Source organism: Alexandromys fortis, unplaced genomic scaffold (assembly GCF_014885135.2).
Source record: "Alexandromys fortis isolate MF-2015 unplaced genomic scaffold, M_Fortis_MF-2015_v1.1 scaffold_2_1_26212458, whole genome shotgun sequence".
In the NCBI taxonomy this organism is placed as follows: Eukaryota; Metazoa; Chordata; class Mammalia; order Rodentia; family Cricetidae; genus Alexandromys; species Alexandromys fortis.
The window spans coordinates 2,246,618-2,260,712 of record NW_026067930.1 but is presented as its reverse complement, the minus strand read 5'-3'; the positions used below and the strand labels follow the sequence as shown (position 1 = coordinate 2,260,712).

General features: G+C 51.0%; 1 protein-coding gene across 1 annotated transcript in view; it reads right to left on the bottom strand.

Moving 5' to 3' along the window:
* Nucleotides 1–828: 828 nt before the first annotated feature.
* LOC126503482 (maestro heat-like repeat family member 5) overlaps nt 829–14,095 on the bottom strand; it is a 43,577-nt gene continuing 30,310 nt past the window's right edge. Inside the window, exons 19-29 of the mRNA XM_050145192.1 lie at nt 13,490–13,674; nt 13,145–13,282; nt 12,856–12,967; nt 12,527–12,670; nt 11,789–11,965; nt 10,333–10,488; nt 9,111–9,233; nt 7,650–7,752; nt 7,375–7,449; nt 7,106–7,194; nt 829–909 (exon numbers count right to left, since the gene is read on the bottom strand). Of these exons, the coding sequence (XP_050001149.1) occupies nt 829–909; nt 7,106–7,194; nt 7,375–7,449; nt 7,650–7,752; nt 9,111–9,233; nt 10,333–10,488; nt 11,789–11,965; nt 12,527–12,670; nt 12,856–12,967; nt 13,145–13,282; nt 13,490–13,674 (1,383 nt within the window). The remainder of the gene's footprint in view (nt 910–7,105; nt 7,195–7,374; nt 7,450–7,649; nt 7,753–9,110; nt 9,234–10,332; nt 10,489–11,788; nt 11,966–12,526; nt 12,671–12,855; nt 12,968–13,144; nt 13,283–13,489; nt 13,675–14,095) is intronic.

The window sequence follows — 14,095 nt, the reverse complement described above, 5'->3', positions numbered from 1 at the left end:
CCTGTGTCCTTGTGATCTTCCCTCTGCCTCAGTCGGTGATCTATTAACCATGCCTACATAATGACACCTCCACAAAAACCCCAAAGGACAGAGTTAAGGAAGCTACCCAATGGCCAATTACAGAGCCCCCTAAATGCCCCTAAGGACCTGAGAGCCTGAGATGGGGCATGGGAGCCGAGCACTCAGAAGTCCAAGAAGACTTTCTACAGCCTGGCGGGGGGGGGGGGGTTGACACTTTGCCCAGGTGTGGGATGGAATTGAATTTGAAGGGCATCCAGCTATTGAGGACACAGCCTCTGCTCCTCTGGTGGCGGAAGTGACTAGTCAGCCAGGAGACTCTTTCCTGCTGTTTTTCTCATAACCTTTCGGTATTTTGTATCTGCTCAGCCATTCAGTAACTGCAAAAGACATGGAAAATTCCCACTGTCGTAGTGGAAAATTCCCCATAGTCCTGTCAAATGCTGCTTTGTGTGTTTGGAAGGACGCAGGGTGAGAACAGCTGGGTCTTCCTGGAGCATAGAGGTTCTGGGTCATTCTGAAGCAGTCATCCCTCGGACAGGGTTGGGACTTTTGACCTTGAGCCTACCCTGTCTGAGACTAACTTAAAGCCCCGCTGTCCTTTGCTGTTTCTTCAGGGTATTCCTCAGGACAGCACATAACTGCACTTAGAATCCATTCGCACAGCTCTGAAATCTTTCCCTACATTTGCTGTGCTTACTGGCGTCTTTTGGTTGTCTCCCCCACCTCAGATCCCCAGGTCTTTCCACCTTTTGTGGTAGCTTTTAGAAGTCCCTCTTCTTTTCTGCAATAATTGCATTTCGTACACAGTTAGTTCAGATGCACTCTCGTCTTGTACTGGTGTGGGAAGCGCACGGGCTCTTTCTGCTCCCTCTTGTCATCTTCTGTGCCCTATTGGCCAGAAGATCTAAGATGTATCAAGGGGGCGCCACATCCGATAGCACAAGGATCTCAGAACTTTGCTCTGGTCCTTGTCCTCACGCAGGGGCTCTAAATGCTGTTTCAGTTCTGTGTTTGAGAATTCTGCAAGTGGGGCGCTATTGCCCTGCTTTTGCAGATGGTGTAAGGTGCTACCTATGTGTGGGCTTCACCTGGGTGCACTGGCTGAGGTCCCAGGCTGACTGAGCTAACTACATCTACCCAATGGCATCTTCTGCCACGGTCATCGAGAAGCCCCAGGCTTTGTGTCCCCATAACTCTACCCACGCCTGCAAGGAACTGCTCTAATTTAGTTGATGTGTGGTTCCTGTTTAAAGGCTTCTTTGAGATTTTTGTGACCATTCCCAGCACAGAAAGAGGTGCAAAGAGAGTGTGGGGAGCTTCGTGGCCTGTTCCCCAGCTTCCCCCCAGCTTCGCCTCCCACTAGCACCTTGCATAACTAGGGCCCAGTGAGCAAAGCACAGCTCATTTCAATACTGCTCTATAGATTAATCCATATCTTAAATTTTTCCACTAAGCACATTTTAAAAACCACCCATCTGGTTGTGACGTGTGCATTCGATCTGTTACTTTTTCCTCTTTCCTTTCTCAACATGGGTTATTTTAATTAAAAAAATAGATCTATAGCCAAGTATATAGCTCAAATTACACAAAACTATACTCAACAGCTTTCTCGGCACATGGAGACCAACGTGGCCTTAAGTTCTTGGATTTCACCATTTCATTCAAGTTTAGCAAGGCGCCGTTTATATATGCACAGAAAAGTGAATGAGTGTTGTCAAGTGTGTACACATCAGCTCCACCGCTCTGTGAGTTGGGCTTGCGGAAGTGCAGCAAGGGACAGGATGCAGAATAGTATCCCAGACCTCCAATCCTGTTTCTTGTCAAGCCCTCTCCTGACAACCAGGCCTGGGTTTTTTCTTAATTCTTCAACACTGTGGTTGAAACCAGGCCTCACACATTGTAGGTGAACACCCTAGCACTGAGCCATACCCCTCTTGCTCTTTAAGCCTTGAGTCAGGGTCTCCAAAAGATGCCCAGCCTTCTAGTCTGTGGACTTGTGCGGTTGGCATTCTTTTCAGGCAGGTGTGTGTGCACATGTGCATGTGGGTACACGCACCTCTGTATGTGTGTGTAGAAGCCAGAGGAGAACACTGAGTATCTCTGTTATCATCATCATCATCATCATCATCATCATCATCATCATCATCATTTTGTTGGTGCCATTAGGATGCTGGATCTAAACTCAACTCCCCCTTGCTCTTACCCACTGCACCATCTCCCCGACTCTAGGCTGGTGTTTTTTCACTTAGGAATCTGCATGTAAAGCTCCTGTCATGGCTTAGCTTGCTGCACGTTTTAATGGCCCATTGTTTGAACATGCTGTAGTTAACCCACTCTACTACTGAGAGCTATCTTGGTGGCTTCTAGGTTGAGGAAGTTATGAGTGAAGTTGCTGTCAGTTTCCAGCTCTTTTCAGTAAATACCTTGGACTGCAATGTCTGGACCAGAAGGTCAAAACTGTATCTTGTCTTCCTCTGTGGCCATTTCACCTGCCTGCCCTCATCGGCACTGGCTGGTGTCATGCTCTGTCTTGTGTTTTAGTGGTTTTCAGCCATCTTACTACACACGTGGTGCCCATTGCCGCCATGACTTGCTGTTTCCTCCACTGTTTATGAGCCCAGGGCCAACCTCTTCATTCTAAAAGCAACTGTCTCTTGTAGAGCAGAACATCTGTGAAGAGCTTGAACATGTGGGCGGGGGGATCGGGTGCTGAATGTACTTTTTGTGTTGACCTAAGGACTCGTTGCTAAATTCAAGGTCATTCTGTTTGTTTGTTTTTTTTCCTACTGTCTTCTAGGAGTTTTCAGTTTTTTTGTACTCTAATGTTCATTCTGGTGGTTTTGGTTTTGAAACAGCATCTAATTATTTAATCTAGGTTAGCCTGGAACACAGCATGTAGCCCACGCTGGCCTCAGGCTCAAGGCACGCCTCCCAGCTCAGTTGCCCTATTGTTAGAACTGCAGATGTTAGCCACAACCCCTACCCAGTCAATCTGATAACTTTATTTTTAAATTAAAAAAAAATGAAACTTTACTATTAGTTTATGGTGTGGATGCTTCCTTTGTACGTATGTGTATTACTGAGCGTGTGCAGGGCCTGCAAAGTTTAGAAGGGGGTGTTGGATCCCCTAGAACTAAAGTTGCAGATGATCCTGAGACACTGTGTGGGTGTTTGCTCATTTTCGTGTGAGACAGTAGATGAGAGCATCCTAGCCACACTGTGTTGCCTTTGCCGCTTCATCCAGGCTCAGGAGACTGCACAAGGCTCCTCCAGGGCTCCAGACGGATCTGCCCATTAGTTTGTCTCTGATCAACTCTGCTGCCTTCGGCTTTGCTTATTTCTGTTCTGTTTCTTTGTTTGATTCTTCTGTTTCCTCTCTGCCTTGTCTATTTGATTCTTTTCTCTCTGTCCTGTCTGATTCCCTCCCCCTTTTCTGTCTTGTTTCTCTGTTTGGTTCTTGTTTTCTGTCTTGTTTTCCTGCTTCATTCTTGTCCTCTGTCCCTCTTGGTGCCCGATTCTCCCGTCTTTTGCTGCTCTGTTGTGACATCGCCACTGTCTGCTCACCGCATTGCTTCTCAGAGCATGGCAACAGCGGTGGCTCAAAGTCTTTGGAAAGTCACCCTCAGGACCCCGTCTAGCCTGTGTCTGTTGTGTGTTCTTTCCCCTGCAGTCATTGAGGATTTTCAGATTCTTTACAGAGCATTTAATTTTGGATCACAAAACTGGCTTTTCAAATGGGGGCTTTAGATTCTTGGCTCTATGAGGCATCTGTGCGCCTGGCCCTCTCCAAGGTCAGGCACCAAGGGAACAAGGAGAAAACAGAAAAGCAAGAGCATCCCCTACCCTCTCAGTCCCCACTCTTGCCTCTGAGGTCTGTGTCTTCAGTGCTCACTTAAGATTTCCCAAGACTGGAGCATCAGACAGAAGCACACAGAAGACAGAGCTGTTCTCCAACTGTCCCCCGAGGTGTTCCACCACTTCGCCCACACCAGGCGTCAGCTGACTGTCTGACTTGCCAAAGAAGCCTGGAAGGATCTGGAACCTTGCTCCAGGCACATCTCCCTCGCTCTTCCCAAACTTCTGCTTCTCTCCCTGTATTCGTAGGCCCCGAGTCTTCCATCCCAGACTGAGAGCTGCGCACTGTGTTCTTCACCCATTTGTCTGTAAAGCTGCTGCTTGTCCTGGCGTGTCCGTATGTTCTGCAGCCCACCTGCATCAGTGACTTCTCTCCTTGCCGTGACAGAAACATGACAGAAGCAGCTTGAGGAAGGAAGGGATTAGTGTGTCTCACAGTCCAAGGGACACAGTTCACCGTGGCAGGAGTGCGATGCAGCTAGCCAGTCACATTGTAGCCACAGCCAGCAAGCAGTCCTGGTACTCCGTGTGCGGTCTCCTTTCTATTCGGTCTGGAACTCCAGGCCACACGACGGTGCCACCACTGTTCAGGGTGGGGCTTCCCTCCTCCATTGAACTTTTCTGAATTCATCCTCATAGACACACCCAGATGTGTGTTTCCATAGTGATTCCAAGTCGAGTGGGCTGTAGAAAACCATCGCAGCCTCACAGTTATTGCTAATGTCTCCTCATTTCATCCATGTATGTCAGTAGACACATGCCCAGTTGTGGTGATGCTTCCCATGAGCTGCCTTCTTTGTCTGTTTTGCCATAGATTTTCATTTTAATTTAATTTCAATGAAGTCTGTTGAATATATATCCAGAAGACAACCATACCACGAGGACATGTGCTCATATGTTCATAGCAGCATTATTCGTAATAGGCCAGAACCTGGAAACAACCTAGATACTCCTCAACTGAAGAATGGATAAAGAAAATGTGGTACATTTACATGATGGAATATTATACAGTGGTAAAAAAAATTAATGACATCTTGAAATTTGCAGGAAAATGGATGGATCTAGAAAAAAAATATTGAGGTAACCCAGACCCCAAAACACAAATATAATATGTATTAAAGTGGCTTTTAGACATAAAGCAAAGAAAAACCAGCCTACAGGCCTCAACCCCAGAGAAACTGGAGAATCATGAGGACCCTAAGAGAGACATATGTGGACCTACATGGGAAATAGAAAAAAAAAAAAAAACAAGATCTCCTGAGTAAATTGGGAGCATGGGGATCACAGGAGAGAGTAGAAGGGGAGAGAGGAGAAAGGGAGAGGAATGGAGAAAATGTATAATTCAATAATTTAAAAAGATTATGGATTTGTGTGTTTCTCCTGTTTTGGAGAATTTCTCAGAATTTCATCTCATTCTCTTTAGCCCTTCCTGCTGTGCTAATTTTTGTCCTAATCTAGTGTTCCGTGCATGGGAATTTTGTCTGCTGTACTGTTCAGTGTGGTATCTGAAGTTCCTGGTGCTAAAATCTGTGGAAACCCCTCTTTCATCTTCCATAGTGAGGCTTCTGATCTCTTGTCTCTAAGCATCCGACAGGGGTCCATTTGTGGTTTAACGCAGTCGCCTGAATGAAGAGGGCTTATGGTGGGAGCACTCACAGGAGTGAGGCTCTGATCCTGCTCTTGGCATGGGTGGACACTATTGTCCTGCGGACCCTTTGGAGCCCTGACCTAGTGTGGGCTGGGTTCAACTCCCTTCTCTGTAGGAGCCAGGGCCTGTCTTCTAACCCCATCCCCATGTCCTCATCAGTCCTCAGGGCCTTCCCTCATCACTCTTGTGTCAGCCCACTGTTTGGGGGTCTTGACTGTTTTTAAGCCTTTAGAAATATCTGGTGACACATAAAACTAATTATTTTAATGTGCCCAAGATGGAGGCATGTTGGTTTTAGTGGGAGCGTCTATCACACACACTATAAAAGCTGGGGACCCCCCATCACACACCCCTAGTACTCTGGAGAGACATACCCTTCCCCTTCCTCAGCCCAGCCTCTCATGGGCATCCCGGACAGTGGACCGCTCTTCTCATGCTGTCTCTGCTCTCAGTTCTCATGACCCACCCAGCCTCTGGCTCATTTTTCTTGCTCTGGCTGCTTATTCTGAGTGTTGTCTGTGGGGCCATGCTGCTCCAGCCACACCGAGATCTGTAATTTTGATGTCCCCTGTTGTAGATAGAGCTGTGACCCTGGACTTTACCTGCTAACAAGGGCTAGGGGCTGGATGGACTGACTTGGAAGTTCTGTTCCTAGAGGGCATCCGGAACCTCTTCAGCTCCTTCCTGCTTCTGATTCCTCCTCAATCCTGCTGCCTCCCCTTTGGGGATGTGGCTTGCAGGTGGGGGTGTTTAGTAATTTTTGGGTATCTGATATGACCCAGCACCTCCACCCTGAAACGGCACAGTACATCTGAGCATCTCTTAGGAGTCTATGTGCCTCCTATACAGCCACACCCGAGGCACTGGCTGTATTTATATCTGTTTTCCACACCCTGAGTCTACCCTGGTAGCCTCCATGGTATCCTAATGCCACTGTGGTAGGCAAAGGTACTGTGCATGACTGAAGGGCCTGAATGGGCTTGGGGAAAGTGTCTTTGCTGGAGAGAATGGATATCCGCAGGAGAACCATGCAACAGCAGAGAAGCAGCCAAGCTGATTGTGAGAATGGTGTCCCCAGAAAGCTGGAAGTCCCACCAAGTCCTGGGTGTCAGCTAAGCAAAGGTTGTGGGCAAGCAAGTAGGAGAGGTTCTGTGGCCACAGGAGAGAGGCAGGTATTAAGCAGGTTCATGGAAGACCTACCTGCGGACAGGCAGATGAACTGGGTAGGCAAGGGGTCAAGTGGGCATGTGGGACAGCCTGGGCCTGGCTGAGGACAAAGTAGGGCTGGAGAAGAGGCTGCTGAGGGTGGCTCCTAGGGCCTCAGGGTCTTGCTTGAATATGGCAACACCTATTCTGAAGACTCCAGCTCTTGCTGCCTAGGGGAGCATTATGGTAACTTCTGGACTTCTGAGTCATGCACCCTTCCCACCCCCACAGCCTATGGAGTTGAGATTAAAAGGGAGAGTTGGTCTGACCTGTTGCACACATGTCTGGGAGGAAGCCAGAGATACTCTGTGGCATTTAATAAAGATAGGACTCAACAAAGACAAAAATAAGGACAAAGCAGCCTCAGCTTCTCACATAGTGGGACAGCTCTATGACATCATCCCAATGGTTCAGGTAGAACTTTCTGGTTCTGGAGTCTGTGTCATGGCTGAGGGCCTCCAAATCTGCAGGAGAGACCGCAGGTCCAATCAGGAGCTTGCTGTGGAACTGAGTGGCCCAGTGGACCCACAGTCTGGATGGGGAAAGTGAGCTCCCCCCAGTGGCATCTCCCACCAGAAAGTTCCCTCGGGTGTTGGGAAGGCAAGCCTCAGCCACCCAGGGGTGCACAGGCTCCACTCACTCACAGTTCTTCAGGATGATCACATCGTCCTTTGTCAAGTAGAAGCAGAGTTCATTGAAGTAGTCCTGAAGCAATCCCCCTGGGACAGTCAAGGAGGTGGTTAGCAATGGCCACCCTTGCCCACTGAGAGCACTGGCCAACAGGGACGCCCCACCCTCTCACTGTCATAGAGCTACTGCTCCTGTGGTTGACCCGGGACATGTGAACCTGACCACCAACTGTGGTAACGCAGGCCATGGGACATGAGGTAGGGTTTGCAGCTGCTGAGTCAACACGTACCGATGAACCTCATGGCTGCCAGCTTCAGGTTCTTGTGGGGGCTGTCCAGATACAACAAGGCCTGACTGAGAAACTGCTGGTGGCTGCCGAAGTTGCTTTCTATCTGAAGAGAGAAGAGAGGGCCTGTGACCATATTGAGGGTCTGTGTGGTATCTCACTTCAGGGACATGGCTTTCCTGAGGTACCCCCAAGCACTGAACTCCATTTCCAGTGCTTAGGGCCTGGAAGAGAGGAGGGTGGGCACCAGAGAGTCCCATGGGAGATCTGGAGGGGTGGTGGGTAGTGCTGGCCCAGTTCCTTCATTTGGTTCAATGAGGAGAGCCCATGCCGAGTTCTGGAAGCACCCGTATTTGTGACCGTTGCCAGCATCACTCTGGAGACCACCCAGCACACCTCTGCCTATCCCTGACTAGTTGTCGTCTCCTCACAGACCAGCAGCATATGTCCCACAGCCCCAAGCCACCAAGGTCCCCTGCAAGGCCCATGTCATGAAGAGGGGGAGGCAGGCTCATCCTTGGCAGCTTCAGTATCCCTGCTACTTCTCTGCTCTCCTGGGTGTCTTCTGGGCACTTACCTTGAAGTGTGGCCATCACGCCTTGCAGACATGACACAAGTGCCCACGTCATACACAGGCTCTGCCGCTCTGTGTCCTTCAAAGGCCTCTCCTTTTCTAAGTGCCCAGTTCCCTGTCCTCTCTGCTGTGCTTTTACTCTTTAAACTTTGGGTCCTGGTGGCACCTGGACCAAGGTGAAAGAGCTGGAGGCCGCAGCCCAGGCTCTCCCTCAAGGGCCATGCTCCTATTGTCACTGCTGTCAAGGGGCATGTGGTGCCACTGCGTGGGATGGGTAAGCAGGCCAGGAGCTCAGTGGACCCACCCTGTCCAAAGACCACCTTGAGATCTTTGCAGCCACACTTCTAGGCCTTTCCCTTGTGGCCGAACTAGATCCAGTGAGGCCTGTAGACTGAAGACAAGCCTGTCCTGCCTTGAGCATGTGACTTCGGTCCTGTTCAAGAGGCTGGGATTGTGACCCTGACAGCCCAGACCCAGGAAGGCAGAAGAACTTGGGGCCAGAGATTAAAGTGGTTGCTAGGTGACAGGAGGTGGCATTTACTACTGGTCTCTCACAGGTGGGCCCTGCAATGTCTGGACTCTGAGGCTCAGCTGCGTCTGCCTTAAAACTGCACTGGAACATCATGGGGCCTCAGAGGCTCCACTAAGGAGGCCTTGGACACACTCTAGAAACATCATGGAGACTCTGCCAACCTTCCTGGACAGCTCACTTCAAAGAACCCAAACTCCATTATGAAGGGAAAATGCTCCCCCACAGAACCTCAGTACTTAAACACCGTTAGGACTGCCTCTCCCATCCCCATACCCCACCCTCAGAGCAGTCTGGGGTGACTAAAGAGCCATCATTCTCCAACTCCGAGCTCTCCCCTGGAAAGGGGTCCACACCTTACCATGTAGACAAAAATTTCATTCTCAGCGCCGGGCCCTTGGCCCCATGCCAGCTTGCCAAACAGCTCCTTCTGGAACTCCCACTTTAAGAAGATGGCGCAGCGCAGGAAGGTGTACTTGGCCTTCTGTAAGTGGAAAACAGACTGCCTCTGCTTCCACCCGTCATCACCCCCTTTATCCCAGACAGACCCTGAGAAGAGGTTTCTGTAGCAGCACCATCTCTGGACTCCTAGGGTCCTGGGAACTAGTTGGTCCTGGCACAGTTGGTGGGGGCACTAGAAGGGCGTGCATCACCACAGGATGGGATGACCCACTCCCCAAGCCCAGCGTGCCCTGCTCTGACTCTCACAGAGCCTCCCAGAAAGGCTTCCCAGGCCTCCTTCTGAAGAACCAGCTTGGTGTACGAGTCTCAGAGGGGTGGGGGCTTATTCTAAGCTTAGGAAGGGACCTGACTTCCCACAATGAATACTGGCCTGGGCTAGGTTTGTTAAACATGAGGCCTTACTCTCAGAAGCATGGGACAGCTTGTTCCCAGGGCCAGCAGGGGCCAGCCGAGGCCAAGCTTGATCTGTGAGTGTAGATACAAAACTAGGCTAGCTCCTTAGAGAAGAAAAGCTAGAGGCCTACAACACCCAAGGCCCTCACAGCATGGCTAAGTGTTTCAGGGCCACTCCAGGGAGGTGGGGTGTCCCTGAAACACAAGGTTCCTCTGGAGGGGGGGGGGTCATGGCATTAGGCAGGCAGGGTACAAGTAGGTGCTCCAGTGCAAACATGGGCACAGCAGGGCTGGAGAGGAGAAGGTAGAAGTTGGAAGATCCTGAATGCCAGATTCTTGCAGCTGATTTTAGATGGAAGAGTGGAGGTCTGCAGCCAAAAGAGGCTGCACAAGGGCCTGGAGGGATGGATGGATGGATGGATGGATGGATGGATGGATGGATAGATGAATGATGGATGGATGGATGGATGGATGGATGGATGATGGATGAATGGATGGATGGAGTGAGGAATCTGAAGCAGGTGGCTGAGGAAATACCACCAGGATAGAGCCCACTCCTTTTCTCTGACTGCTGGGTTGCCCTACAAACCCAGCCCCCTCTGTTCCCCAGGTGGACTCTCCAAAACACTAGCCTCACTCTGGTCTCCACTCAGAGAGCTGAGTCCACCACCTGGACCTCCTTTGGCCTTGCTCTCCTGACTGCCCCAGCTGAGCTAGAACACACTCACCACGGCCACTTCTGGGCAGGGGTCAGCCATGTGGAAGAGCAGGGGCACTATAGCTCGGAAAGCCAGGATCTTGAGGCTCTGTCGAAACTTCTTGCCACCATAGTGGATGACATCTCCAAACAGGAAGATGGCATGTTCTCGTACCTTTGCTCTTTCCTGGGGGACATAGAATTCTCAGGCAAGTGACAAATCAGCCTTATCCCATGACTTCTAGTTGCCTCACTTTGGCCCTGGTTAGCTCAGGGACAACCTACATTGTCCCTAATCCCACAGACCAGTGTCCCCTTAGTCCCTGACTCCTGTCAACTTCTCTCCCATGCTGTGGTGGTTTGAAAGAAAATGGCTCCCAAAGGGGAGTGCACTATTAGGTGGAATGCCTTGTTGGAGGAAGTGTGTCACTGTGGAGGTGGGCTTTGGGGTCTCAAGGTTCTCTCAGTGTGACAGTCAGTCAACTTCCTGCTGCCCACAAGATGCAGAACTTTCAGCTACTCCTCCAGCACCACATCTGCCCGCATGCCACCATGTTCCCTGCCATGATGACAATGGACTGAACCTTTGAAACTGAGGCCCCTCAATTAAAATGTTTTCTTTGTAAGAGTTTCTGTGGTCATGGTGTCTCTTCACAGTAATAAAAACCCTAACTAAGACATATGACCTTCTCATGTCCCCCATTTCCTCAGCTCCACTCACGATCCCCTCCCAGCCTTCTCTGACTTACTCCTTCTTCCTGATTTCTCACCTCTGGGTTTCTCTGCATGTCCCTGGGGTGACAACAATCATACCTCCACTCCTAGGCAGACCTGACTATGGAATCTGTGACATTTTAGCTCCGTGACCCTGGGCGAGGTTCCTTCCCTGCACCGATTCACCTTTGGTAAACAGTAGCTGGCAACCGTGCCTTTGTCCTTGAATTGAGGTGGATGCAGAACCCAATACCTAAGGGAGTGCCTGCCAATGCCAGCATTGCTCCTTCTACAAACCCTGTCATGACTCAGCCTCTTGTCCATGAAAGGCAGAGACATCTTCTGCCCCAAACTGCCTCCACTGCTACCTCCTTGATTTCAGATGTACAGTAGCCACTGACTGCCTACCTACCTCAACTGGGGCTTATCCTAGCTCTAATCTTCCTGGTTCTAATCTATCACAGGGACACATCGTGGTGGTTTTCCTGGGACTGTCCATGCCAAGAGCAAGCCTTCCTCATTCCTAATCTCAACCCCCTGAAGTCACTTGACTCATGCTGTTTTCAAATGGAATCACTGGTTCTGATGGCCTGAGAACAAGACTCAGCACTGACACAAACTTCAACCAGCCCCAGTCTACAGAATCTGAATTCTTAGATGGGCTCTGGGGATGGTGCAGAAACAGGATGCTGAGTGGTACTGGTTTCTGATTGCTGTCTACAGCCCAGCCCTGCCCTGTTCTGCCTCCCCACTCCACCCACTTCCCAGCTCACATCTGTGAACAGACTGAGAAGGCGCTGAGCAATCTTGAAGCTGGCAATTCCAATGCCATGGACACCCAGACGGTGTAGGAGGTGGCCCATGATCTCCATCAGGCCCAAAAGATCCTCGAACTCAGGCTGCAGGAAGTTGTCCAAAAGCTCCGTCAACTTACTTCTTAGCAGAGTTACCTGCAGGGAGACCACCACCCTCCAGTGGGACCTTTGACCAGTTTCTGCCAGATGTCCCATTGAGGCAGCCAATCATAGCTCTGGGAAGATACTGGGGCTCCTGGCCTTCTTACAAGGTTAGGTATCTGCCCATCTCTGGGTCAGTACAGATGTGGAGGAGGTCTGAGTGCTGAAGCTGGCTGTTCCCAGGTCCACTTCCTATTTCCCCTCATATTGGACAGAAAAACAGACAAAACCGCACCATTTTTTTGGCATAGGCCAGCTCTGCAGCCGCATCCTAGCCCTGTTATGAGAGACATGTCAGAACAGCCCTGCTCTGGGAGTCTGACAAAGGTAATGTGTTGGGTACCTGACAGGAGGTTATCATATTAGGGACTCTTAGCTAGGAAGAGATAAAGGGCCAGTTAGGAGCCCCATATGAGGCAATTTAGCAGGGCCAACTGGGCTTGATCGGCTCTCTCTACCACCCCTTGCACTATCAACACACTTCCTCTGTGCCCAGTCTTCCCTATAACCTTCTGAAATGGCAGAGGGCACCTCTCTCAAACTCCTGCCCCTCACCTTGTAAGGATGCATCAGGGTGCTGCCTAGCCCCTTCAAGCTCAGAACTCGCACTATGTGGTTGCGGCTGGAAAGGCCCAGGTTCAGGGAGTGGTCCATGGCCTTCTGAGACAAGTTCTGGCAGATATCTGGGCTGTTGAGAAACTGGGCAGGGGTCGGCACCATCAGTCCACTTGTTAACCATAACTGCCAAGGAATCAGTCGACCCCACACCATGATAAAGAGTTAGACCCCCAACAGCAAGCACACCTGAAACATGAGACAGATGTACACATTTCTATCAGAGACCTGGAAGGGACGTTCACTGGGGTGGCTGGGGAAAGGCTCACCTCGGTGATGATGCAGATGGCCACGATGTTGTCGCGCTCCTCAGTGCTCTTCAGGGAGATGAGAGCCTGCCCCAAGACAGCCTTGACCTCGCAGTTATAGTGAGCCATGGTCCTGTCACACGCAAGAGGAACACACACAGTCCCAGAGGGCTCCATTCTCCAGTCAGACCTCAGAGCTGGCGGCCAGACTGCTGAGTCTGGAGTGCAGGGTCCAGAGCAGGGAGCATGGGCTGCGCTGGTGACCACTCTGCCCCTCCAAGGCAAAGGGTGCCCAAGCTGAGGGGCTCACCTGGCCAAAAGGGTCACTCCCTTTGGGAAGGTTTCCAAATGCGCAAAAAGCTCCCAGCCCTGGATCAGCTTGACATCAGCAAACACTTCCCAGTACTCGTTGGTCCAAAAGAGGCCCTTGAGGGCTTCCAGGCAGGTCCTGGGCAGGGAGGAACAAGACAGTGCCTGAACCCTGTCAGCTGCATCTACCTGGCTCCCTTTGCTCAGGAGTCTTCCCCCCTGGCCAGGTTGGGTCCTCTGACCCACCCCTACCCTACCTCCACCCAAAATCCTTTCCTGCTTGGGTGCCCCAGAATCAGCATAGCTCAGTGGGTTCAAGGAGGGGACAGTAGCCATCTTGGCTCACCTGCAGGGCCCCAGGGGCTTAGAGGCTAGATTGTCTTCCTGGTAGTCAAAGATACCCTCCACCAGGCCCACCTCCAGCAGGTAGTAGAGTTCTGTGAGGAGGCCCAGAAGGATCCCTGCGAAAGCCCAGCGGACCGTGTCCCTGTACTCCGGGGTGTAGAGAAGCTCATAAATGGTGTCCAGTGCCTGCAGTGGATGACAGCAAAGCCCGGAGGGGGACCCCTGAGTGGAAGAGTGGGGACAGCAGCTACAAAGTCACTCTAGTCCAGGCCTCACTGCCTTCATCTGGCCCCCTTGGGCTCATCATGAAGCTCCTTTGGATAAAGCCCCGAAGGTCCTTGTGGTAATCCTGAGACTGAGCCAGGCCCCATTTCAGTCTCTGTGGCTGGGCCCTGACCTCCTGGCTATGCTGAGACCCCAAGAATGTCTGACTTCCACACTGCTGATCATGCTGTTCTTGGCTTGGCTCCACCTTCTGGTGAGCCAGATCTCTCCAAGTGCCCACCCTGCTGGGAGATCCTTCTCAGACCCTCCTTGACTCTCAGACTCTCCTATCCCGTTGTCTTTTTGTTCCTAACCCTGAGTTTCTGGTGGCTGGCTCCTTCCA